At 41.1% G+C, this 25,443-nt stretch overlaps 2 protein-coding genes across 4 annotated transcripts in view; one reads left to right on the top strand and one right to left on the bottom strand.

Moving 5' to 3' along the window:
- adrm1 (adhesion regulating molecule 1) overlaps positions 1 to 6,932 on the top strand; it is an 11,012-nt gene extending 4,080 nt beyond the window's left edge. Inside the window, exons 4-10 of one of the 2 annotated variants that reach the window (XM_036590736.1) lie at positions 1,085 to 1,208; positions 1,490 to 1,573; positions 1,671 to 1,752; positions 1,911 to 2,173; positions 4,676 to 4,833; positions 4,911 to 5,013; positions 6,697 to 6,932. In XM_036590736.1, coding sequence (XP_036446629.1) covers positions 1,085 to 1,208; positions 1,490 to 1,573; positions 1,671 to 1,752; positions 1,911 to 2,173; positions 4,676 to 4,833; positions 4,911 to 5,013; positions 6,697 to 6,803 — 921 coding nt within the window. In that variant the 3' untranslated portion in view covers positions 6,804 to 6,932. Of the gene's footprint in view, positions 1 to 1,084; positions 1,209 to 1,486; positions 1,574 to 1,670; positions 1,753 to 1,910; positions 2,174 to 4,675; positions 4,834 to 4,910; positions 5,014 to 6,696 lie in introns of both variants that reach the window. The other variant, XM_036590735.1, reaches the window with a different exon arrangement.
- Positions 6,933 to 6,989: 57 nt separating this feature from the next.
- lama5 (laminin, alpha 5) overlaps positions 6,990 to 25,443 on the bottom strand; it is a 135,643-nt gene continuing 117,189 nt past the window's right edge. For both annotated transcript variants that reach the window (XM_036590733.1, XM_036590734.1), the window contains exons 60-80: positions 25,108 to 25,250; positions 24,465 to 24,641; positions 23,897 to 24,033; positions 23,629 to 23,779; positions 23,361 to 23,497; positions 23,123 to 23,270; positions 21,122 to 21,256; positions 20,447 to 20,598; positions 19,527 to 19,659; positions 18,350 to 18,493; positions 17,992 to 18,122; positions 16,390 to 16,548; positions 15,696 to 15,825; positions 14,330 to 14,487; positions 13,536 to 13,725; positions 12,994 to 13,143; positions 12,750 to 12,894; positions 10,978 to 11,114; positions 8,535 to 8,628; positions 8,121 to 8,240; positions 6,990 to 7,733 (exon numbers count right to left, since the gene is read on the bottom strand). In XM_036590733.1, the coding sequence (XP_036446626.1) occupies positions 7,585 to 7,733; positions 8,121 to 8,240; positions 8,535 to 8,628; positions 10,978 to 11,114; positions 12,750 to 12,894; positions 12,994 to 13,143; positions 13,536 to 13,725; positions 14,330 to 14,487; positions 15,696 to 15,825; positions 16,390 to 16,548; positions 17,992 to 18,122; positions 18,350 to 18,493; positions 19,527 to 19,659; positions 20,447 to 20,598; positions 21,122 to 21,256; positions 23,123 to 23,270; positions 23,361 to 23,497; positions 23,629 to 23,779; positions 23,897 to 24,033; positions 24,465 to 24,641; positions 25,108 to 25,250 (3,020 nt within the window). In that variant the 3' untranslated portion in view covers positions 6,990 to 7,584. The remainder of the gene's footprint in view (positions 7,734 to 8,120; positions 8,241 to 8,534; positions 8,629 to 10,977; positions 11,115 to 12,749; positions 12,895 to 12,993; positions 13,144 to 13,535; positions 13,726 to 14,329; positions 14,488 to 15,695; positions 15,826 to 16,389; positions 16,549 to 17,991; positions 18,123 to 18,349; positions 18,494 to 19,526; positions 19,660 to 20,446; positions 20,599 to 21,121; positions 21,257 to 23,122; positions 23,271 to 23,360; positions 23,498 to 23,628; positions 23,780 to 23,896; positions 24,034 to 24,464; positions 24,642 to 25,107; positions 25,251 to 25,443) is intronic.

The following is a 25,443-nucleotide window of genomic DNA, read 5'->3' as shown; positions in this document are numbered from 1 at the left end:
CTTACTAATTGTTGTTGGGGAAAGAGGGTCAGAACACACACTATGTTGCAGTGCATGCTGGGGACTGTAGTGCATCTCATGGTGAAACAGACTACTAAGAATAAAAAATAAAAATAATTTTGCGGGCCGAACAGGACACATGGGCTCTACAGGACCACCACAGAGCAGGTACTATTTGGGTGGTGGGTCATTCTCAGCACTGCAGTAACACTGACGTGGTGGTGGTGTGTTAGTGTGTGTTGTGCTGGTACGAGTGGATCAGACACAGCAGTGTTGCTGGAGTTTTTAAACACTGTGTCCACTCTATTAGACACTCCTACCTTGTCAGTCCACCTTGTAGATGTAAAGTCAGAGACGATAGCTCATCTGCTGCTGCACAGTTTGTGTTGGTCATCCTCTAGTCCTTCATCAGTGGTCACAGGACGCTGTCCACAGGACGCTGTTGGCTGGATATTTTTGGTTGGTGGACTATTCTCAGTCCAGCAGTGACACTGAGGTGTTTAAAAACTATTGTGTAATTATTATGTAATTGTAGAACTACAAAGTGCACCTATATAGTAAGTGGAGCTGATAAAATGGACAATGAGCGTAGAAACCTGATCTTAATGTTATGCCTGATCAGTGTGTGTAGTAATAGATTATTAATATAGACTACTAATAACATAGACCATATAGTAAGTAGAGCTGATAAAATGGACAAAAATTTAGATACAAGGAGGTGGTCCTAATGAAGTAGCCAGTTGGTGTGCTGTGGTGCTGCTACTACAGTCTCCCTGCAAAGCGCAGACCGACTGACATGCATTTACATGGTTATAATCTGAAAGGTGAAGTAGTAGTAGTGCTCTCGGTCATTTCATATTTAGGTTGTAGTTGTTTTTTTGATGTTTAAGAAAGTCTGGTCAGTTTAATACCTGCTGTGAAAAAGGTCCAGTGTGTAGAATTACTTTTTATACATATTCAGAGCACAACAATGCACTGATAACTGATACACTGCCTCCCTGTGTTCGTTTCGGTTCTGAAAAGCCCTATTTGCCAGATGATGTTCATTTTGTATTCATTGTTGTTCAATTGTGCTTGATTTTAGGAGCCCAAAACAGACAAGGATGATGAGTACTGTCGTAAAGTGAATGAGTACCTGAACAACCCGCCAATGCCAGGTGCCCTTGGCAGTGGGGGCAGCGGTGGACATGAGCTGTCTGCTCTTGGCGGTGAGTGTGGAATACAACCACTGCTGCTGCTCTTAGGGAAACCTTAGCTTTATAAGATGTTTTTAAGGCTGATCTTCTCCAAAAACATAAATTCAAAGACATGATATCGTGACAGAATCAGGCCAGATGTTTTTTTATTCTGAAGAAATAAATTCTGAGTTATAAAACTGTTAAACTGACAGACGTGTATACTGTAGCATATACAGAGTATACAGATATTGTCTTCATTGCTAAGCCTGCATGTCTTGAACTGGACTTTAGTTTTGCTTTTTGCCTAGGAGAAGGGGGCCTGCAAAACCTTCTGGGAAACATGAGCCATAATCAACTCATGCAGCTGATTGGCCCAACAGGACTCAGTGGGCTTGGTGAGTGAAACATTACTGTTTCCAAATAGCAAAAGCAAAAACATTATAAGTACATTAATGTAAAATTAATATTTCATTGTGCTTTTGTGTTTTACAGGTGGCCTTGGTGCTCTGGCAGGTCCGGGGCTGGCCAGTCTGCTGGGCAGTGGTGGTCCAGCCAGTAGCAGTTCAACTTCCAGGTTCTTATAAGCCATATATTAACAGTACTGCTGCCTCTTATAACAGCCTTATGACCAGTTTAGATATCTAATAGTAATGACAAAGGCTGTCAGTTCCTGAACTCTGTGATCATGAGAGCACAGCTGTTATATGATGGTCTTTCTCTGTGTTTCTGAAGCTCCCGCAGCCAATCAGCAGCTGCCACGCCTTCCTCTGGATCCGCTGCCCGTCTAAGCTCCACCCAGGCACCAACAACCCCGGTGACCCCTGCTGCAACCTCCACAGGTTCCCCCACCATAACCCCCACAACCCCAGCAGCCCAAACCCCCTCATTGGCTGCCGGAGTGGGAAGCCCCACACAGCCAATTCAGCTGAGTGACCTCCAGAGTATCCTTGCCACCATGAATGTGCCTGCCATGGCTGCAGAGGGTGGCCAGGGAGGTAAGAGAAAGGGGGCCCTAAAGACAAGTCACCTTTATTTCTATAGCACATTTAAAAGACAAGTATCAACCAAAGTGCTGCACAATAAGATCAATCAAAATACCCACTGCTAACTAATCAAAACTAAACAATACACTGGAAAAAAATAACAACCTGCATACAAAACAAATTGGATAAAAGCAATAAAACAAAAAAGGACAAAACAAAATAAGAGCTACACTGGCAAGGCAGAACAGATACCGAGTGCATAATCATTAAAAAGACTCAAAAGCCTGAGAAAATATATGGGTTTTAAGATTTGACTTAAAAACCTCTATTGTGGGGGATTCCTTTATGAAAAGGCCCGGTCGCCTTTGAATCTCATCTGAGAGCATGGAATGGCTAAGAGCAACTGGTTAGACGGTCGTAGAATGGAAGCAGAGGAGGTCAGAGATAAAGCTCTGAGCCATGTAATGCGTTACAAACGAATAGTAAAACTTGAAATTCAATTCTATATTTTACTGGTAACCAGTGCAATGGCACAAGCACAAGGGTACTCTGCCTTTTTTGGGGTGTCAGATTCCAGTCAGCATTGCAGAGATTTTCCGAACTGTATACATCTTTATTCACCTCATCAGCTGATTACCTCGCATAAGCTAGCATTATATTATAAATATACATTAGAGATACACAATACCACTGTTTTCCTTTTCTAATACAGATCATGAAACCTGTATCAGCCAATACCAGTCTGTTTTTGTTTTTTTTTTTCTCTTAAGCATTTATTAAAAAAAAGCTAATATTTAAAAATGTAAAATGCGATATTTTAATTGAAGCACTTCCCTTTTCTCGTTCCCGTTTCTTAAGAACATCTAAAAGTAGGCAATCATGTTCAAACACTCAGCTACCCCTCAATAAGAAATAGACACATTACAGAACAGTCTTTTTTTTCCAGGATCAGGTCAAGACCAGCCCTCCTTCAACCACCCTCCCCAGCTTCTTTTCTTTACTGTCCAGGCACTGAAGATCAGGCACAGGCTGTCTGTCTTACCTGGTTCATTCAGTACATTTTCTCGCTGTGAAGTAAACAAGATATGCTGTCCTTAACAGTAGCTCACCCTTGTTGGCTAGCTGGACACAGGCAGGTTTGCACAGAATAAAACAGATAAACAAATCCTTTTTGACCTACTTTATTCATATTTTAGACAACAAGATCTGTAGAAGTCCACAAAATGTAAACCTGAACTTAATAACATTGCAGAAAAGGTCAACCCAACCTCCTCAAGGTGTGCCGAGTTAACATGAACAATCTGCCCCACGGACATCCGTTTGATTCGGCACTTCAGCCCGACTCGGCTCTGACTGTTCGCCCGATGTTCGTCCACTTCCTGTAACCTTCTTTTCAAATTAAAAGGCCTTTGCAGTTTCATGACATTTCATAAAATCCTGAAGGAGCGGCGGCAATAATTTTGAAGCGCCGGGCCGCCTCTGAAAAATATCACTGCAGACGTGATATGACACAATGTGACGGTGCTGCTTCAGGCTAGGTTTGTTACAGGACTAGATTAGATTAATTGTTTTTCTTTATGATATCCAGTACAGTGTCGGGACCAAGGACTATCCCCTTCAACCCCAGGCCTCCAACATAATATTATGAATAAAAAATCTTTTAATACTGGCTAAACACTTACATTAATAACTGTTTGAAGTTCTCAAAAGATGGCAAAAAGGAAAGAGTATTCAGACGCTGAGTTTGTGGAAAGAGGGAAAAAGGCTTCTTTATTTCAGCATTAGGTGGCACAACTGCGCAAATACAATGTTCCAAACAACAGTTTATACCATTTATCTGGAGTAGTTTAATATCCCCCCCACGTTACTTCTCAAATTTTGTTATTAGCTCTTTTACTAATAGGTGCATCTCTTCGTCCATCAATTTGGCCATCGCATGATGAGCTCACTCCTAAAAACTGGTTTCAGCCGGTTTGTACCAGCCTGCTCTACCTTTCAAGGTCAACTTGCCCCTCTCTTCACTGGGTCAGTAGGTACACACAGGCCTGTCTGTGAACCCAGAGGCTTTCCAGTGTCTAGAATCTCCTATACAGACAGACTAAGGCTGACCGTTTGTGAGATAATTAATATTCTCTGTTAGCCAATTGCTACCTATTTGATTATCGATTACAATATAATTTATTTGATTACTGATTAAGGGAATATTTATTCAAAATCTCCGTCGACAGCGTCTTCTCCTTCAATTGTCTCGATACTGATACCAATTAATGCCGATATACTATCTCTACTGCGCATAAACAGCCTGTACACTTCTACAAGCAGGACACACGGTAATCTTAGCAGTGCTGTGACCTTCCAATATAATGAGTGCTGAAACCATTGAATTACATTTGTTGCATAGGTTGCCAGGCGGACACCGGGGGTAAGGCCTGTGTTGTGCTTGAGAGATGGATCAGAACGGAGTAATTTCAGAGTTCATTGCTCTAATGAAGTGCTGTTTCTGTCTGTGTGCAGTGGATCTGGCCAGTGTGTTGACTCCTGATATAATGGCTCCCATTTTGGCTAATCCTGAGGTGCAGCAGAGGCTACTGCCTTATCTGCCCACTGGAGAATCCTTACCGCAGAGTGCCGATGAGATCCAGAACACGCTCACCTCTCCACAGTTTCAGCAGGTAATGCACACAATCACCCTACGCTTTCACCAGACGGCCCCCACCCACAGCCTCTCACATGAACTTTGTGTGTGCAGGCGATGAGCATGTTCAGCAGTGCACTGGCATCAGGGCAGCTGGGTCCTCTTATGAACCAGTTTGGCCTGCCTTCTGAAGCAGTGGATGCAGCTAACAAAGGAGGTAAGACTCCCATCATTGCCATGGTGTTACTGGTATTTGTGAGGCCATTACTTGTTGTTTTTAATAACTGGCTTCTGTGTCTGAATGAAAGTCTTAAATTGTCCTATTATTCATCAGAGCTGTAGACTCGAGTCATATGACTTGGACTCAAGTCCGACTCGAGTCACAAATTTGATGACTTTAGACCTGACTCGTGAAAATCGAGAAAGACTTGACTTTGACTTTAACATCAATGACTCGGACTTGGTAAGACTAAGAAAGTGGAAGAAACGTGGAGAGTCTGACTGCAGACGGCTACACAGTCGGTTACTTTTCATGTGAATGGATTCGTTTCCTACCGTAAACTGAATAAACAGCAGCGTCGTCGGATGGTTGATACTGTGCTTATTCTCAGTTTACTTTAGAAGACAAGTGAAGCATTTAGAGTTCCAAGTTCGCCTCCACAAACCAGCAACGCATCAACAGCATCAATGCGCCCTCAATCAGCACTTAAACTCCGCTCTTACTGGAGAAACTCACCAGGCGAAATGTTCGTTTCCCTCACAGCAGCAAAACAAACACAGCTCTGTCTGTCTGACTGATTTAACAGCCTCTGCAGGTAAAACAAGCCTAACATTCACCACAAAGCTGAGGTTGATTTCTTCTTTGCCAGCTTCGTATTGGAATTTTCCGTTCCACCTTAAATGGTGCAACGGTGAGGCGGTGGAATGCAACTGCTGCACCTTTTAAGGTAGAATGGAAAATTCAACCAAGAAGCTGCTGGTGAAAAACGTCAACTTCAGCTTCGTACATTTACCATCATTCTGCTGTCCTTTCTGTCAACTTTGTTCGGCTCCGTCGTTTTGGTTGCTGTTGTTTAAATTCAGTTCAAACGCCGTCATTTTTAGTCGGCTGGGCTAGTTTTTATTTTTATCCCAGTGTTCCCAAAATGATCAAAAACTGTCTTCAAAGACAAGGTTTTTTAAAATGAAGTTCAGTAGTACTTTCATGTGTAGTGCTCTACTCTGTGTGTACACCAGTATGTCTGTCACGCTCTCTTAAAAAGGATGGTTCCTTAAAGGTTCTTTGGTAAAGAAAATAGCTCTAAAAAGAGCCATGAACACTCAAAGAACACTTTGCATTATTAAAGGGTTCTCCTATTGTTGCTAGCTTGACTTTGTAACAATAGAAGAACCCTTTGGGTGCTATGTAGAACCCTTTTTAAAAAGGTTCTGTATAGAACCATCTACTGCACATTCTTAAGAACTCTTTCATGAGCAAAGAGCACTTTCAAAGGATTCTTTGTGTTTTTAGAATTATTTTCTAACCCTTGAAGAAACATCCCTTTAAGAGTGGTTATGTGTACCATGGATTTTGTTGGAAGGGTAAAAAAAAAAATTTAAATTATGAAAAATTAATGAAAAATGAATATACAGCCACACGCTGCTAACATGCTGTCGTTAAGATGCTGTATTACTGATACCTTTTATTCAGTGTTTTGGCTTTAGTGAAGAATGCAGACTGACTTGTTTAGGACTCGAAGATTAGGACTATTGATTTAGGACTTGAACTGAGACTCGCCTGTACTGACTCGGGACTTGAATTGAGACTCGACTATCTTGACTTGGGACTCGACTCGGGACTTGAGTGTCAAGACTTGAGACTTGCAACTTAGTGACCTGTTCTCACCTCTGTTATTTATAGATGTGGAGGCTTTTGCCAAGGCCATGGAAGGCAGCAATGGGAAAACAGATGATTCTGGTGATGCCAAAGATAAGAAGGATGATGATGAGGACATGAGTTTGGATTAGTAAAGTCCCAGGTCAGCTTCCCAATCAAGACAGCGCTCTCTATTATCGTTATTCAACCGTGTAGGTCTTAAAAGTAAAGTATGCTTGTATGTTTTGTAAGTCTGTCATGTAATTAAACTCTCAGCTCCATCTGATTGTCTGTATTCATCTCTTGGAGGCTTTGTGAGTGAAGATACAAGACGCAGGTTGTATCAAAGAATTTTATTAGGGAATTTGATTAAAAATGTGACGATAGGGTTTATATTTGAGTTTTAAACTCCAGTGATCATTCGTACTTCTACAAAATGAGTCCCATTTCTACAAGGTGAGATGGTGTTGATGTGCTAAACCTGGGCTTTGCTACTTTCAACTTTGTTTCCATTCAGATTTTTAAGCATAAAAGCAAACCCAAGCGTAGCTTTAGACATCACTGGTCCCATAATTGTCCAATTTTTACAACTGAGGTTATGGAGTTAGAGGAGAATCACTGATAGTAAGACCAGTAACACATTACTGACTGCACAGAGACTAAGCTATTACATTAACTCAGCAGTCTGTCAGCAACACCCTGCACTAGATAGAGCTTACAGTACTGGTACACACCCAATAGACTCATTTAACAGTGGCTTTACACTCAGTGCCTTTACAGAAAATAGAACCGATATCTTAAAATATACATTTTTAACAAAACATAAATATCTGTTTAATTTAGCTATGGTATTGGTAAACCCACCACCTGTTGATTTGATCATAATGGTGCGTTGGCCGTGTCAGGCAGGGATTGTGGATAATGTAGTCTGAACTACATGGCAGGACATCCCTGAGTGCCCACAGCTCCAGAGACAGAGGATGGTTTGGACAGCGTAGCCGACCTGCCGTTCAGCACTGCTTTCCGCACACAGCCGTGGTAGGGAGGGAGAGAGGCCGGGAGACCAGGAACCTCCACCGCATCTGTCAACACGTACACACATTTACCTTTGCAGCGTTTTTCTGGTGAAACGGGTTATTTCTGTCGACAAGTGTTGCAAGGATATTTTGTGTGTGTGTATATATAAAACAAAACAAAACCTTGTATCTCTAAAATGGTAACTTTACAGAAATGCTTTTAATGTAACTCAGTGGAACCAGACTTTTTTTCCAAGTAATTTTGGGACATTTGGTCTATTCTTCATGAAATTTATACACAATGTAAAGGGTAACAGGTATTTTCTAATTATGTCAAAAACTCCAAAAAAATGGATTCAAGGTTTTGTTTCGACAGGATATATATATATATATATATATATGAAATTATATATAAATTCCTATTCAATTCATAACCTTAAAAAAGTGACATACCTGGCATGTTGCCTAGATAGAGGGTCTCGTTTGCCCCGTTAAATCCTCTCTGTTTGGGGCCCACGCGGTATTCGCTCACGGCGTCCACACGCAACTGGATCACATTACTCTTCTTCACAACTGCAAAACAAGAGTGAACGTCCTGAATCCTGATCTGATTATTAGGGCATCTGTCGTATTCATTCATTTTATGTTTGTGCACATGTATGCACACACATGACACCATAAACATTAGGTGTCACCTGTGAAATGTGAACTGCCCTCACCTGGGCGAAATATTTCAAACAAAAAGTATTTTTATTCAGATGTGAATTAAGACTACGGTTTAGCGTAGAGCATGAGAGCTGAACAGTGGAAGACCTCCACAATGATGGTAATACAGGAGTGTGTTGGGTATTAAGTGGTGCTCCTTACTGAAGACAGTGTGCCAGTTCCCATCACACAGCGAGTTCTCTGGTGTGAGTGAGACCGAGACCTCTCCATCTCCGCTGTCCACCAACACAGTGACCTGCACACAAAGCCATACTCGGTCATGTTCAATTTAGCACATGAATAAACACCCCACAACGCAGACCAGGGCTGCAACAAACAACTATTTTGATAATTGAATAATCTATCGATTACTGAAACGAATAATCGATTATTCAGATTATGAATTTTATGTATCTATCAGCATTAAAAGCTTTTGCCTTGAGGTTGTTTTATGCAGTTGCTAACTAACAGTAAAGACAAAGACGAATACCTGATTCAAATATTCACTGTTTTAATGAACGTTATTGCTCATACAAAAGATAAATAAATATATTTTTCCTGTCGAAATTTAAAATCAGTGTCTGTGTTTACATGCAAAGATTTCTGCCAGTCTGATTGAACACATTCAGATTACAAATTCAGACTGAGGTGTTTATTCTCACTCTACTCAACAATCTGATGAAAATCTCTGTTTACATGCTCACTACAAGTAATCAGGTCCAAAATTACACGCATTTGGGTAGAGAACTGCTTAGTGTAGACGTTACCATGACAACCAGCATCACGTGAGTCCAGTCAGAGTGAGATGAGCAGCAGTGAGCAGCGCTTGTGTTTTTAATTCCTTTAAAATGATGTCAGACTCAGGAAAACGTCCTTCACATGTCCTTATTAAAGAAGGCCGAGAGGAAGACGTCGTGTTCTGAGACACATAAGCTGGACGTCCGTCCCACCGCCGTCTTTTAAAGATCAGAGCATAAACTTCGTCTCCTCTGCAGACCAGTTTCTGCTCCGCCATGTTGAACGGTATAAACTTTCACTATGACGCGACGAACATGATCAGAACGGACTTAAATATATTAACTTATATTGCTATATGCTTACAATTTACTGCTGAAAGCCAAAAATCTTAGACGTTCTTTGTATTATTTTATAAAAATAATGTTTACAGAGCAGATCACTGAAGAGACGCCATCTGTTTATAGTTTACAGCCCAGATTTGTGGAAAAATGGGTCGACTTTCAGTAGAACAAAAAAAATTCAGTTCAGCTTCTTTTATTATAAGGGTTTAAAATTACATCACCATCTATTTGACTGGGAAGAAGACAGTTACAGCTCTCATACGACCCCCACCTTTAGAATGTAGCTTATAAATATGAAAGTTATGAAGAATATGACGAAGTGCGTTTTGGAACCACCGGTGGTCTCAAGGAGTTAAAGAGGTTAAAACTGTAAACGTTATTTGTAAAGTGAACCGGGTCGCTATGAATAACAGTTACTTTCTTCTCTGTTTCAAGTCCATTAACTGTTACAGCTCAGCTCAGAACCTGAGGTAGGACGGCTTTTAACATGAACGTTAGCAAACCAGCTCGAAAGCACAGCTACCTTACTTCTTCATTCAGTGAGCCGTGTTTCATTCTCAGATGCTCCAGCGTGGAGGATGAGCTCTCGTGCTAGTTAAGGTCGGCTTTTCACACATTTACAAATATTCATCATTAACAATAAACAAATTCCTCCCTCCAAACGAGATTCAATGCCTATTTCGTTGGGCACGCAGCAAATCAAATCCTGGAAGATTCTGCCAACCGTAACATTAAGCTTATATAACAGCAACTGACCACTTCTGTCGAGAACTTGTGTTCTAGAAAGCGGAACTCAGAGTATTTCTTTGGAGCTGCTGCAGTGGCTGGGTAATCAAAAGGCCCGTATCACTGCAGCAGCTCCAAAGAAATACTCAGAGAATTTGAAGTAACATGTAAACATTCTTAAAGTTTCAAAATACACCATTTACAGTCCATATCAGAACGTTCAGCTGCAAAAACAGCCTGTTTTAAATTCAGCGTTTCTCTGATGTCACGAGAACCAAACTCATTTACATCTGTCCAGCTCTTTAGACGGCTCTGTCTGCTTATACTGAAGTAATAAGCAGGGTTTGATTGAAAGCTCTGACTGGTTTTTGAATGAGGCACAAAACAGGACATTAGCTAACTAACTCAACGGCCTTACCGCGATGTGTCATCTTCATCCAGTGAGTCGTGTTTCCTCTTCAGATGCTCCAGTATGGAGGATGAGCTCCCAGCTGAGGTCGGCTTTACAAACAGCACGACTGACAACTTTTTTTCTGAATTTAGCGTTAAATGCTCCCACCCTTGTTCCTGAGGCTGCCGTCGCGCTTTGGTTAACTCTCCAGTGAGCGATAATGTTAAAACTTTCCCAATGAGCGCGAGAAACACGTGATGACATCATCAACTAATCAACTATTAAATTAGTTGCCAACTAATTTGGTTGCCGATTTCAGTCGATTAATCGTTGCACCCCTATTGCAGACTCTGGACAAAATGAACGAAATGACAAAACTACAAATCCCCTGTAACAGCCGGGTACTGACCTCTCCACGGTTGAGGTAGACGCTGAGCTGCTGGCTCGCTCTGCCTCCTGCGTGGAGCAAGAGGCCAGAATCAGACATGGGCCGAACCTCCAGCTCCAGCTCCAGCTCCAGCTCCGGACCCAGCACCAGTGACTCATCTACCACAAAAACACAGACATATTTCAGTGGACATAGAAAGAAACTAAACTTTGTAATATGCCGACTGCGCTGGGTGATGAAATTTTCACTGTAAAATTGATTAAATCACCAAATTTACCACTGAATTTGTAGGATAAGTGTACAAGACGTCTACAGAGGAACGTGTACTGACTGTTATACTGCACTACTGTACTGTGTGTGTTGTATGTACTGATTTGTGCATTGTAAAAAACAAAACAGCTCCAGGTCCAGTTCACATTGTCCTTTATGGTTAGAGAAGCTCAAAGCACACAGTAACAACAAAATACTCCGGACAGCGACAGCCGTGGGTTTGTGCGATCTTTCCAAAAGACAGCAGCTCCGGCGTTTTTAAAGCACCCTTATTACTATAACTGTCCTGTGTGACTGATACTGGCTGCTAAAGTTCCTTCGGGATCAATAAAGAATCTATCAATCAATCTATCTATCTATCCATCTATCTATCTATCTATCTGTCTATCCAACTATCTATCTATCTATATATATATATCTATCTATCCATCCAACTATTCATCTATCTATCCATCCATTCATCCATCCATTCATTCATCCATCTATCTATCCATCCAACTGTCTATCCATCCAACTATCCAACTATCTATCTATCTATCTATCTATCTATCTATCCATCTAAAACGATTTGTCACAGTTCTAACTACAGCAACGTGCGAGTTCAGAATGCCGCCACCATTTAAGGTGAAACGGGAGAATCTGAACAAGAAGCTGGTGAATATAAAGCCGACTTCAGCCTCGTCCTCTTGTGAACCTAAATATAAGATAACCTGAACGTTTTGGTTCTCAGTACAACTTAGTACTACGAGGTACTAGACTAAACATCTGACACTGAGGAGATATTTACTGTTTATCTAAAAAATGCGTGTTTATCAGTGAAATATTAGAGTCTAAGCGCTCAGCACACTTCTTGTGAAATGAAGCTCCTCAAAGCCATCCATCTTTGTTTCATGCCACGCCTCTTTACCAACCAATCACAGGCTTCGTTGTGTAGCATCTTCGTCCGTGGAGTTCGCCCAGCTGTCACATGCGTGACACTGTGAACAAAGCCTCCGTGCGACGTCTGCGATTGTTTGTTTTCTCCGCAATCGCCTCATATTGTTCGCTGAAGCCAGGCGAACGACGTTTCCACAAACCTCTCCCGGGTTAAAACGTGGCTCAGCCACTCAGATGTGTTGTGTGATGAACTTCAACCACGCTACCTATAATTTGGTGTCAATCAGGTGGGGTCTGACTTCTAAAAGAGTTGTGGTGAACAAAAAGTGGCCTGAGATCTTTTCACTGCTGAAGAGAACCAGAAAGAGAACTGAGTACCCTGTGAAGTTCAGACACAAACGGCACTGAGGTCATTCCAGTTTGATTCTTTTAAAAAGAACTAAATTCTTTTAAGCCTGTGATCATTTTGAGTGACCGTACTGTAAGCGAGTTTGGTGGATTCTTTCAGTTCGGGCTGTCTTTGGGAATTCTGAAGGAAAAATATTTCACAACAAGAAAGGGTTCATGAGCTGCTTAAGTTGAGAAACTGACTAAGTAAAGGAGTTTCATGTTCAGCAACTGTAGAAAATGCTGGGTGGGGTGCTCACCGACAGCAACGCGTCCTCCCTGAGTAGAGAAGTAAACACCCGGCTGGAGAGGCTCCTGGTAACACGGCACCACCCCCACACTGTGAGAAGGACTTAGAAGCACCTCGTTCAGCTTCACATCCCTGATACAGCCCACAAAACCCGGCTGGAGGGAGGCAGAGAGATGAGGAGAAGCGTTAGTTCTGTTAGACGTGCTGCTTTTCTGTGTTTCTCTGGATTTGGTGAGATGTTAATGTAAGTTTACCGCTGCTGCTCGGTGGTCAGAGGGAAGGCCACCAATGTAGACAGGGCCACTCAATGCACTTTTCCCTCCAGAGAAAGACACCTTCCTGCTCTGGGCACTGATGCCGTCCACTATGAGACTGGCTTTGTCCCTCTCTATCCTCACAAACACCTGGACAGACACAGGCAGGTTACAGAGCCAATTAATCTCAGAAATGGCACCGATGGCACTATGACAGGGTGTCAGAACTGGGCCGAGAGCAGCAGACAATACAGGATCAAACATTAGAGCAAAAAGAGAATATATTAATTTGTAGCAAATCTCGCCTGAAAATCACAGAATTGCTTGTAAATATAATGTAAAATGAAGTAGTTTGTGTAACAACAGTAGCCACGTGCAGCCTAACGTTAACATAGGAACGAGTAGTTATGTATTTCGGAAAGAAACGAATATTAGAAGATATTATCCGTTTCGGAAAAGAAAAAGTGCCATCCTGTCATCTCTACTGTCTTTGAAGCGTGCCATACTAAAAGCTCCATCCTATACAGCAGTGTAACACTCACCGTGTGCCACATGCCGTCGTCGTACTTGGTGCTGGTTACGATGCTCGTCTTTCTCTTTCCTCCGTTTACCAGCAGCATCAGGCGTCCCTCAGACACTGAGAGCGTCACGGCCGCCCTGCCTCTCTCTGCTGCTGCGTGGAAGATGAGTCCACTGGGTGAGTTCACCCGCACTCCCATCGCAACGTGTGGCCTGTGAGACCCACAGTAAAAAAATATTAAGATGTGAAGGGCTACAGAAACCGGCCCTGTCCCAACTGCTCCTCCTGCAGTCCTCAGTGTCCCATTTAGCATGTTGGTGTTTAAAAATGTACCCCTAGTGTGGCTTTTGGTGAAACCAGCATCAATTAACCAATTTCCTTGGGATAGAGTTTACTGACTAAACTTATTCAATTTTACTTTTATGATTTTTATTATTTAATTATAGCATTTGACTTATTTTTTTACTGTACAACTTCTTAATCCCTGATTCCTGTATTACTCGGCTACATTATAAATGAGGGTCTCCCTCAATGTATTCAGAGTTTAAATAAAGGTTGATTGATTGACTGATTGATTGATTGATTGATAGATAGAGTGTATACTGCCGGCTTTACAGATGCCTGGCCAGGTATGGTGCATGCATCACCAACACACAGCACAAGTTTCTCTCAGTTTCACACTCTGAAGACACTCTCTCCCATATGTCCACTTGCTGACATCACCAAAATACTGACTTGCAGGAGGACCACAGGGGTTTAGGGCATAATTTGGGACAGGCCCACAGTGCAAGAGGTGAGGATGGATGGAACACGCACGTTTTGCTAAAGGCTGGTGGCACTGAATCAAAACGCATGTGGCTGAGGGAGGAGCCACTGAAGTGGTAGGCACCGGGTTCCTGGACGGACTTCTCCGCGGAGCAGGATTCACGGGCAGAGCGACTCCTGGAATTGCCAGCAGGCCTCCTCAGCTTCCCCTAAACACAAACACAGTTATGCCGTAATCAATAAGCGAACTGAACAGAACCTCTCCATCAACGTTAAGGGGCAGATTACTAACATTTCACACCGTCACCATTTCAGCGTTAAAAGGTGGCTGCTGTGATTTACCGCAACGGCTCTTTGATGTCTACAAGTCTCTTTGCTCTTTTGCCTCATTGCACATGAACTTACAGGAGTTTCCCTCTCAAAAAGCAAAATACTGAAAGGAGATTATTCTAATGTAGCACCCAGTGTACCCAGTGTAATTCACCAACACTAAAGCTAAATACAGACTGGGTTTTATTTAACGCCTGAAAAACACTTGCCTTATTTTTGGCACTAATATGGCTACTATTGTTTGTGCAAAGAAGAGAGTTTACAAACACATTTACATATTTTTAGTGTACAAAAAAACCTGATACAAAACAAAAATAAAAATCAAACCAAATAGTTTTATAAAATACTGTTTTAAACTGATATTTCCTAATATTTTGGACGTATTTTACAGTGTTACCAATGAACAGGTTATAATAATTTGACAGTTTTCTAAATGATTGTTAAAAGCACAGTAAAACTGTAATCACTTTACTAAAGCTCCTGTTCTCACTGCCATTCTCTGATCACCTGCACAGTTCCCAAGTGCCCCGGGGGCTCCCAGTGAAATTAAACAGGGTTTTTACAATTTCACAGTTTCCAAATGCCCTTTGCACAAAACTGCCACAGAAGTCCGGTTCATTCCTCCAGCCGACAATCAACACATTGATTCAAAACAGAAAGCAAAAAAGAATAACTTATTATTTCTAAACACTGATTTTCTGTGAATTTCTGACATAAACTGTTGAATTCATGTCTAATTTTCTTGTCAAGCAATAATTTTTTTTTCTGAGTCAGTCATTATTCCACCTTGACAAGTCAAGATATTGAGAAAACAAGCAATTACTTTGCCCTAATGAGTCAAAGTTTGAATGTGAAACAATAAGGAAAGATTTTTTTCCTATCTGGTTGAAATGGGCTTTCTTGTAAAATACACTTGAGCCAAAACTGGTTATAACTGTGCTGGTCATACGTTAAACTGTGTTCACTTGAATGGAAGTTCCTGCTAAACTGTCCACCTCAATTAGCGCAAAGTGTCAGTAGACTGTTGGTAATTATCGTCTCTTTTAGTACATCTGCCCCTTAAAAACAGACACTGTTCTCACTGTACCTTGAGGTCTTTGTGGCGTGGAGGCGAGGCCAGTATCTTCTGTGGTTTCTTAGCAGCTGGACACTCCAGAGGAACATTGACATTATCACTGGCTTTCAGCAGATCCACCACTGTCTTAGAAATTGCAGTCCTAAAGGCAAAACACAGTTTAGTAAGATTTACATTTTTGTTTTTTTCCCTACTGAAGTCCACTTATAACATTAGTGTGGTTTTATGTACTAAAACAAGTCGCACTTCACTTCTACATAGGTCATGTTCATAAGGCTACATAACAATTACATAAGCCTTGCAAGAAAGTTGCTGAAGCCAGAAAACACAACGTGATGTCACCAAAAACCGGTCACTTGACACTGAACTTATGTCCGCTGTCATAAAAGGCTTAAACTGTCATGTAGCCTTATGAATATGATCTTCAGTAAAGTGTTACCATATTTTCAAATTCTAATTCTGTTTCTGTGCCTTTAAAACTGCTAATATAAATGATCTCCGTTCTGATTGGCTGCCCTGTACTTGCGCCTCATTGAAAAAGCAGTCCAAGCTGAAATGCACAGAATAAACTGTTAACTTTGGACTGGAATCATCAGTGATGGGGAAAAATACACTTCAGTTGCTCCTTTCAGATGTCTGGACGTTTAAAAGGCACATTCATTTTCTGACAGGAAAAAATCTCTGATATCTACTGTTTTTCAATCACCTGTTGATGAAAAGGTTGCTGAGGCAGCCGGTGAGGTTGGAGATGCCACTGGATTCAGGTGTGCCACCAAGGTAAACATTCCCTGGAGTTAGAGCTCCACTGCTGCTTAAATCCCTGCTAGCATTGCGCTCCAGCACATCATCCACATACACACGGAGTCTGTACACACAGCCACAAAGCAAAGGCATTACTTTTACACACACACACACACACACACAGACACACACACACACACACACACAGACACACACAGACACACACACACAGATACACAAACACACACACACACACAAACACACACACACACACACACACACAGACACACACACAGACACACACACACAGACACACACAGACACACACACACAGATACACAAACACACACACACACACAAACACACACACACACACACACACAGACACACACACACACACACACACAGACACACACAGACACACACACAGATACACAAACACACACACACACACAAACACACACACACACACAAACACACACACACAGACACACACACACAAACAGAAACACACACACACAGACACACAAACACACACACACAGACACACACAAACACACGCACACACACACAGACACACACACACACAAATGCACACGTATATATATGCCTTCTCATGTAAAGTTCAAGTTACCATTTTGAAGATGTATCTGAGTCATTCTATGGAAACGTTTTGTGTCCCTGGCGTTTACAGATGTATCACGCTTGAAAAACATGTTAGGGTTACAATTTATTTATATTTATAAACAAAACAAAAAGTTATTTTAACAATTACACTTTCTTGATCCTCAGTTTAGCAATATTGGTTTTTAAATCAATCATATAGAATTCCAGGCACCACAGAAGAGCTCGTCCTCACAGTCATGTGTGAAGGGTGAGGCCATATTTTGAGGTAAAAATTGGTAGAAATTACAGGTAAAATTTAATCTATACATTACTATGACATATATGAATGACATAAAAAAACATAAAATGTATAATGAAAGTTGTGGTCCCCAGGAGTCGTGTCACTGGTGTTACCGCATAACAAAAAATCTCTTATTTTTAAATAATTTTCTGAGGATCTATGAAGAAAAGCTCATGGTGAGTCCACTGTGTCTTTCAGTTATCAGAGATTTTCTCATTTAGCTCATGATTTCATATGAAGCTTTTAGCTGAAGTCACTGGTGTGACCGACTTTATTCTGAGGTCATTGTGAAAAAATAGAATACAAATGGATTAAATTTCATATTTTAGTGGATGTTCCATGATTGACATGTGGTTTGATGCTCTGTAGCAGCCGTTTAGTAAAATGCATTGTGCATTAAAATGTCTCTGGTGTCCCTTTATTATGTGGAACACCAATGAGGATCAGTAACACCAGTGACTCCTATGGAGAGATAGAAATATTGGCGCTTCTATAGAATGACCCATCTACACAGTTTTAGGCAAAAGAAATAAAATAATATCACTTGATTTGCCTGTTCAAACTCTTGCTCAGAGCTGTACTCGTGCACACACAAATATACGTGATATATCTGATCTCTATAAGGATCAGCGAGTGCTTTTGAACACCGTGTTATTTTACCCATTTTCATTGCTATAGAACGCCACATAGTGGCTGCTGTCATCATTGTAAGTCTTCTGAGTTCGGACCTCCTTCTTGCCAGCCCTCACTACCAGACTGCCCTTCTCTAAAAACACCTGACACACACCATCCTGTGGAGAGAGCACACAAATACACACACAGTTAACCTGTTAAAGGGCGAATCAGCAGTTCTACATTAACTCCAGAGTTTAAGACCATTTATTGTTAAACTGTGTTGAACGATCAGCAGAGCTTTATTTTACTGTAAAGGAGGATTATTTTATTTTTACCTACTAATCTGATTCAGCTGTGGAGCCACAACAGGGCCGACCCCGGTATAGCTGTAAGAAAGGCATACCTGGGCTTGGTGGTGGAGCAAAAGTCCATTCTTCTGGTCAGTTCTGAAGCCAAGGCCAGCATAGAAGTTGTCTGTGAGGTTTGGAGGTTCGAGGTCTGTGAAGTCCAGATAACTCTGCCCTTTAAAATGGGCCTCACGAGCCACCTGAAAGGTTCAACCGAATGGAGAAAGGCGAGTGAGATAACTATTTTGCTTGAACTGTTACAGCTCTAAAGCCTTCTCTTTGGTAGTAGCATAGATTTTCTGGCAAATGAGATTCAGTACGAACAGTTCTGCCTGTCCAACGACTGAAATAGCAAAATATAAACAATAAATTCGGAACGAACGCAGGGGTAGGCAACGTGATAGTTATCATTATTGTCACATTATGCCAAGAAATGCTTTTCTAATCATATTGTGGACAAAGTCAGTTCTTATAACACCAACCAACTGCATGTTTCATTACAAAGACAGCATAATTAGTGCTGTTTAACTGTATTTAGTGCAGTGCAGTGCATGAAACACTGAGTAAAACAGAGAAAACATATAATTTTATTCAGACATAACATAAAAAACCCATAACATCATGATGCACACTGGGTATTGTGAGATTAAGGAAGGCTATCATGATGATATATTTTTGCCATATCGCAAAACCCTAAGATGCATGATGTATTTCATCATTATCGTAATATTGGCAATACCAATATCACAGAGAGCTGCAACAGAACCTTCTAACCCATCACTAAACTGTGTGCTGTGAGCTTACTGACCAATCACAAACACTCCTGATCAGTGTTTCTGGTGGTGTTCTGACGGATCAAGGAATTCATATGTTATAATAAATCTAAATTATTTTGGTCAAAAGTATGCAGGCTTTTAACACTGTTACACAAAGGGTTCACAATTCTATTTTTAAGGCATATCACAGATGCAATATGATCTTCTCCATACCTACAGACCTAAAACAGATGTGCTTAACTTGGAACAGATGTCTTTTATTATAATTGTGACTATAGAGAAGACAAGGGCAATGTTTTTTTATGCAAATGGATTTTATGATAGTAGGGCAAACATCACATGTATCGTCATTAAACTATAGAAAAGACATGTCAGGTACGTCTTTATTGATTCTTACGAGGTTTGTTATTAAGTGTGTTAAGAGGCGTCAGGTGAGGAGTACGAGGTAAACTCTTACCAGTAGGTTATCAGGGCAGCCGAAGCTGACCCCTGAGGTATTCATGCTCTTCAAGTCGATGTAGCTGCTCATGGCTGAAACCCTCCTAAAGCAGCCCTTTATAGAGCCCTGCTTTGGGAACAACGGCTTGAGACTGCACATGCCCACACACACACACACACACACACACACACACACACACACACACACACACACACATTACATCTAGAGATGTCACAATATCACATTCTCTTTTATTTTTTTTCTTTACCGGCTCAATGTTCAATATAGGGACCACGAATAAATATATGAGTTATGTATAATGTGCAAAACTAAGAAAACAATTCAAGATCTTTCATTTCAGCAGAGAGTTTTAGCGAATAAAACACTATAACATCAGAGTAAATACCAATAAACATAAATACAGTAAAAAGTAATATGAAGTTTTTGTTTTTTAAAGTTATAAATATGCAGGTTACAAGAATATAGTTAGAAAAGATTATGCACTGATGCACACACATTTATAATGCTCACTGTAATACCGTAATGCTTATTTATATAATGTATATATATATGTATATATATATAGAGAGAGAGAGAGAGAGAGAGAGAGATAAATCGCTGTTGTTGGAAGAAAACTTTTTATCTCCATTTTTGTTATTCAGCTTTTCACATAATTTGAAAATACCTGTTGTCCTTTATATTGTACATTAATTTCATGATGAATGGATTAAAAGAAACGACCCAAAATGACTTGGAAAAACGTCTGGTTCCACTGACTTACATTTAAAGTAAAGTAGGTTTTTTCCTTCTCTTGCAAAGTTACCATTTTGGAGATACGAGGTTTACAGCAGTGTTTATATATCTGCAACCACAGTTGCATGCGCAGCTATATACAGAATACAACTACAAGACATGGCAGGTTGTGTTTTTGTGTTCACCTCTCAGGCATCTGGTCCTCAGGAACACCACCCATGAAGTAGCGCTCTTCAAAACAGGGGATGTCAGGAAAAGAAATCTGGTACAGGAGTAAACGTTCTCTTCTCACAAAGAGCGTCCTTTGCGTAGAACGATTGACAATAATGACATCCACCTTAGAAAAGAAAAAAAATAAGATTTCTGTCATCACATTAAAATATACCCATCAAACGTTCATGTGCATATAATGGAAACTAGTTCCAAGTTTACACATCATCTAAGCTTTAAAATGCATTTTACAGTTGAAGCACAGTTGATAAAAATGTTTAATTCTGAATGAAAATGGAAATGTTATAGATTTTGGTGAAAGTGTGATCCAAAGTGTTGATTACAGCCTAAAGCCTGAGTCAGTTACCAAGTCAAAGCGTGGCTTTTCTTAACAATCTACAGCTGAGAGACACGTCAGTTTCCTTGAGCTTTGCTTTGACAGCCCTTTTGTTTTGTTTATTGCAACGTGTTGTTCCTTTATACCTGAAAACGAACACTTTCAATTACACAGAAAATACTAGCTCCCAGTAAGTGCATTCAAACCTTTGACTGGTAGTGTATCACCAATTCATAGTTGATATGAAAAAACAATGAGTGTATGAAAACACAAAAAGGCTGCATGATGAACATTAAGTCTGCGCTGGACTCACTAATTTGGGAGTGGTATCGCCGACGTGCAGCTTGTCAGGGTCTATGGAGGTGTGCTGCTCCTCCACGAGCGTCCCGTTGAAGTTGTGTAAAAGCTTAAGTTTCCCCCCGCGCACGGCAACGCAAGCGAACTTCGTCTGTGGGAGAGAGAACGGTTGTGTTAGGTCACCAGTTTCACAACTTGTGCTCAGGATTTTGGCTGAGGTCGAGTTACAAAAGGGAAAACATTGCAATTAAATATGACCTTTTAATTACTTTAAAAAGGTCACGTCACCATTCGAGGCAGAACTGTCACAATCACGAAATTTCAGCTGATGACTGTCATATAAATAACTGACTTCTCTTGTTCACTTTATGCATCAATTAAAGTCCAAGCTTGGCTTATAAGCCATCTTGCTTCCTAGTCATTTTACCCAGTAGCTAACACTGGTAGTATTGTTGAATTGGTACACTGCACTGTTGCATGCTTTCACACACACACACACACACACACACACACACACACACACACCCACACACACCCACACCCACACACACACCCCCACACACACCCACACACACACCCACACACACACAGTATCTCAGTTAAACAGAACAATGTGCAGTTGAGTAAAGCTTATACTTTTCTTTAGAGTGAAAATGTAAGCAAAAAATCATTAACTACATTATTAATATTATTAATATTATGTACATTTGCTTCCTATACTGTTCCCAATCAGAGCGTGTAGTGGAGTGGAGCCGCAGACATTTCGCCTCTTTGCTCAAAGTGTTCCTGTAATCGCTCCTCTTCATATGATTCATTCTTATAATATTTATTTTATGGAATGTTTATCTGGAATGTATGGACAAGACACTACACACCTTACTTCATTAACCCGTGTGTGGTGTTCAGGTCTGTGGGACCCGTTTTCAGTGTTTACCAAAAGAAAAAAATGATGTAATTTATTATTATTTCAACCTCAGATTCTTGGTTTTTGCTCATTTTCTGTGAAGAACATATAAAATAACCCATTTTCAGTGTCTTCACTCTGTTCACCCTCCACACATTTATACTACACATGTGGTGTTGGGTGAACCTGCGGGGAGTAAAAGTGTGGAGGTGCTGTGTCCTTCACTCTGTTCTCCTCCTACATGGCCTGCTGTTACTGTGGGTCTGTGTGTGTATGTGTTTGTATATGTGTGTGTGTGTGAGGGTGGACAACATGGACAGGCTGCTGATTGGCTACAGCTGCTAAAGGAGAACCCTACGCTGGATATTTTACACATCTGGTATTGTTATATAAATTGTTATGGCTGTATTGATTTAAAAACAGTAATGCAGTCGGTCCACCAGACACATCAATCCCACACAAGGGTTAATTGTATCATTCATGGGTGGAATTAAAAGAAAAGCCAGTTAAACCATCAGAGCTACACAGGCTTTTTTGAGAAGGTTTAGGCTTAAAGTGATGGTCCAATGACAAGCTAAACAACTGCACTGGGTAAAAAATGCACATGCTTTTAATAAACTGGACGACATGAGACTGATTCTGTGTAACGTCTGTAGAACTTCGCTGTGATTGCTGAGAATTTCCAGTATGTAGGCCTGCTGAAAGCTCCTGCAGCACTGTGTATGAAAGGCCGTCATGTGTGGGATTTAACATTCACCAGCACTTCACTCAGTCATGCAAAGGTAGTCAGTGATGAAAAAACAGAACCGTTTGGCTCGTGGGGGCAACACTGGAGCGATTTGGAACCAGAGAGAACACTGACGCTCAGACTTCCTCAAAAGCTGCTCTGTGCTCAATCAGTTTAAACCCAGAGAAAGATTTCAATAAGTTCCCTCACTTATTCCTTTATCCTCCTCAGCTTGTGGCTACATTCGAATGCTTGATTGCTGAAAGAACGATATTCCTGCATTTTGATCTACTGGTAATTGCCTTTTAGAAAGGGAACATAAAATCACCTCTGCCCTATGTTAGCAATGCACAGTTGTCTCCAAACAATAAGATGTGCTGTCTGACCTCGCTGCGGAGCAGGAGCAGAATTCCATCCTGAGAGACGAGTTTGATTTCCTGTTCTAAGCGCACGTTCGCAGAACATGACCACCTGGAGGTTATTTCAGCATAGCCTGTGCCGTCAAAGTATGCTGCATCCGCCGACGGCTTAGACCTGTAATAACGCACACACACAGGCTTATAATGATAATATCAAATTAATAGTTTATTACTGATTCGCTGCAGCTCGTTAAAGCATTCGTACCGTGGACAGGGAACAGCTTCGGTGGTGTTGAGCTCGAAGGCTTGCTCAAAGTTATAGAGGCTGATCACTTCCTCATTCAGACTCTCCAGCTCAATGCAGCCCTGGAAGTTGGACAGCTGCTTCATCTCAGGAGGAGGCTGGGAAACAGCAGGTGTTAATCAATGCACACAACAACACTGAGTGACCTGGTCACAGTAATAACATCCAGCAAATGTACATGCGAAACATTAGACTATTCTAAAAATGTACTAAAACACAACATGCTCACCGTGAAGCTGCTGGGGTAGCCCCCAACATAGAAGACTGTGTCCCCGGCAGGGAGGCTCAGGAGGCCTGTGTCACCATCTGAGATCACCTCATCCTTATATAAATAAGTCTTTTCGACTGAGGTTGTCGTCATCAGCCCATACTGCAGTATTCTACAACAAAGAACACACAGTTTTTACAAGCTGCGGCGGCAAGTGACAGTGATGACGGTGATGATGATGAAGAAGGTGAGGAAGACGATGATGATTATTACAGGAAGACTGTCTCACCTGTCCAGGGAGATGCTGTAGAAACCATCAGAGCTGAGGTCCTCTTTTGTGACCCCCTGAGCGGTCTTACTTCCAACATTAAAGAGCCAGCGGAGTTTTCTACCCTCCAGAACCATCCCCATGAACTCCTTGCTAGACTGCAACACACACACACGCAAATCACATTTACTAGGGCCGACTCTTATGATCTGAATAATCAAGCTCGTGTTGAAATATGACTCATAATTCTACAATACTAAAAAGAGCTAGACGCTTCAGAATACTAGGCTTATTTATTACAAATATGAATCGAATACGTATCTGATCTAGGACCACACACTAAAGTGGCTCAGGTCAGATTTGAAAAGATCAGATTTGTGTGTCCACACAGCCCTGAAAACATCAGATCTGAGTCACAATAGGGCAAAAAATTGGATTTGTGCCACTTCAACCTGGTAATGTGAACGTAGCCAAAGTTGAATCAGGTGTGCTTGATGTGCACAGTGTTGGGTAGCCAGGACAGGGACTGGGACCCTTGTTCAAATTACAATGAATGCTCTCAAAGGACCTATAAAGGGAGCTAACTTACATCCTTGTTGCCCAGGTAGAAGATGAATTGTGTGTTGTTGGCTTGCCGGCGTTTGCGTGCGGTTTTGGGGAGTGTGATGTGGAACTTGAGCGCGGTGTACGCAGCCAGGTCATCAAGGTTACTGGGAGTCCTCACCTGCACTCCGGACTTACCATTAAACTTCATCGACACACTCACCTGACAAAGGGGAACAAGAGAGAGCCTTGAAAAAAGGACCGCTGATTTAGGTTTTCACATCAATATTCCTCGAATGTTAACGATGTGCGCAATAGTACAAGCCTAGTTAAAAGTCACATCATTGCTGGTCATAACAAATGTACTCTGATTAGATATTATTTCTTATTTGTTTCTCATCATGTGAAGAAATTCCTTCAGATTTGTGTTTGTAAGTAGAAGAGATTAATATTATTTGGATTTAATAAAAAACATGAAAACATCTTGCTTTGTGGATGTTATTTTATGTTAATGAAACAAGCTGAATGTGAAAGCTTGAACCTCTCAATACAGAACCTAAGCCATTACATAAACTATGTACATATTAATGACATAACATGAAATGTAATTACACAAAAATAGCATAACAATACCACAGTAATAACTCTAGACGTCTAAGAGTTAAGTGAGGTCTGGTGATACGCTGTACCTTGTTGGCCGCCTTACGGGCCTCAGCAATGAGTTCACGGATTCTCAGGATGTTCTCAGAGATGTTCGGCATCTGGATTGAATTATTTTGCAGGCTGTCCAGCTTCTTTATCAACATAGGAATGGTTTCGGTGAGTGCCCCCACTGCAGAAAACACACACACACAACGCTTTGGTGACGTTCCCTTCAACTCACTGCAATAAAAGTCTACGAAGGTTTTCCAGATTGAGTAGGATTCCCTGGTGTAGCATTTTATGCTGCTTTGATTATAATCGTTTATAAGTGATGTTTTGTAGCATTTCAAATTCCATTATTAAAAAGTAATGATTACCAACAA

This window comes from Colossoma macropomum, unplaced genomic scaffold (genome assembly GCF_904425465.1).
Source record: "Colossoma macropomum unplaced genomic scaffold, Colossoma_macropomum, whole genome shotgun sequence".
Taxonomy (NCBI): Eukaryota; Metazoa; Chordata; class Actinopteri; order Characiformes; family Serrasalmidae; genus Colossoma; species Colossoma macropomum.
The sequence above is the reverse complement of the archived record's forward strand: the minus strand, read 5'-3'. Positions and strand labels throughout refer to the sequence as shown.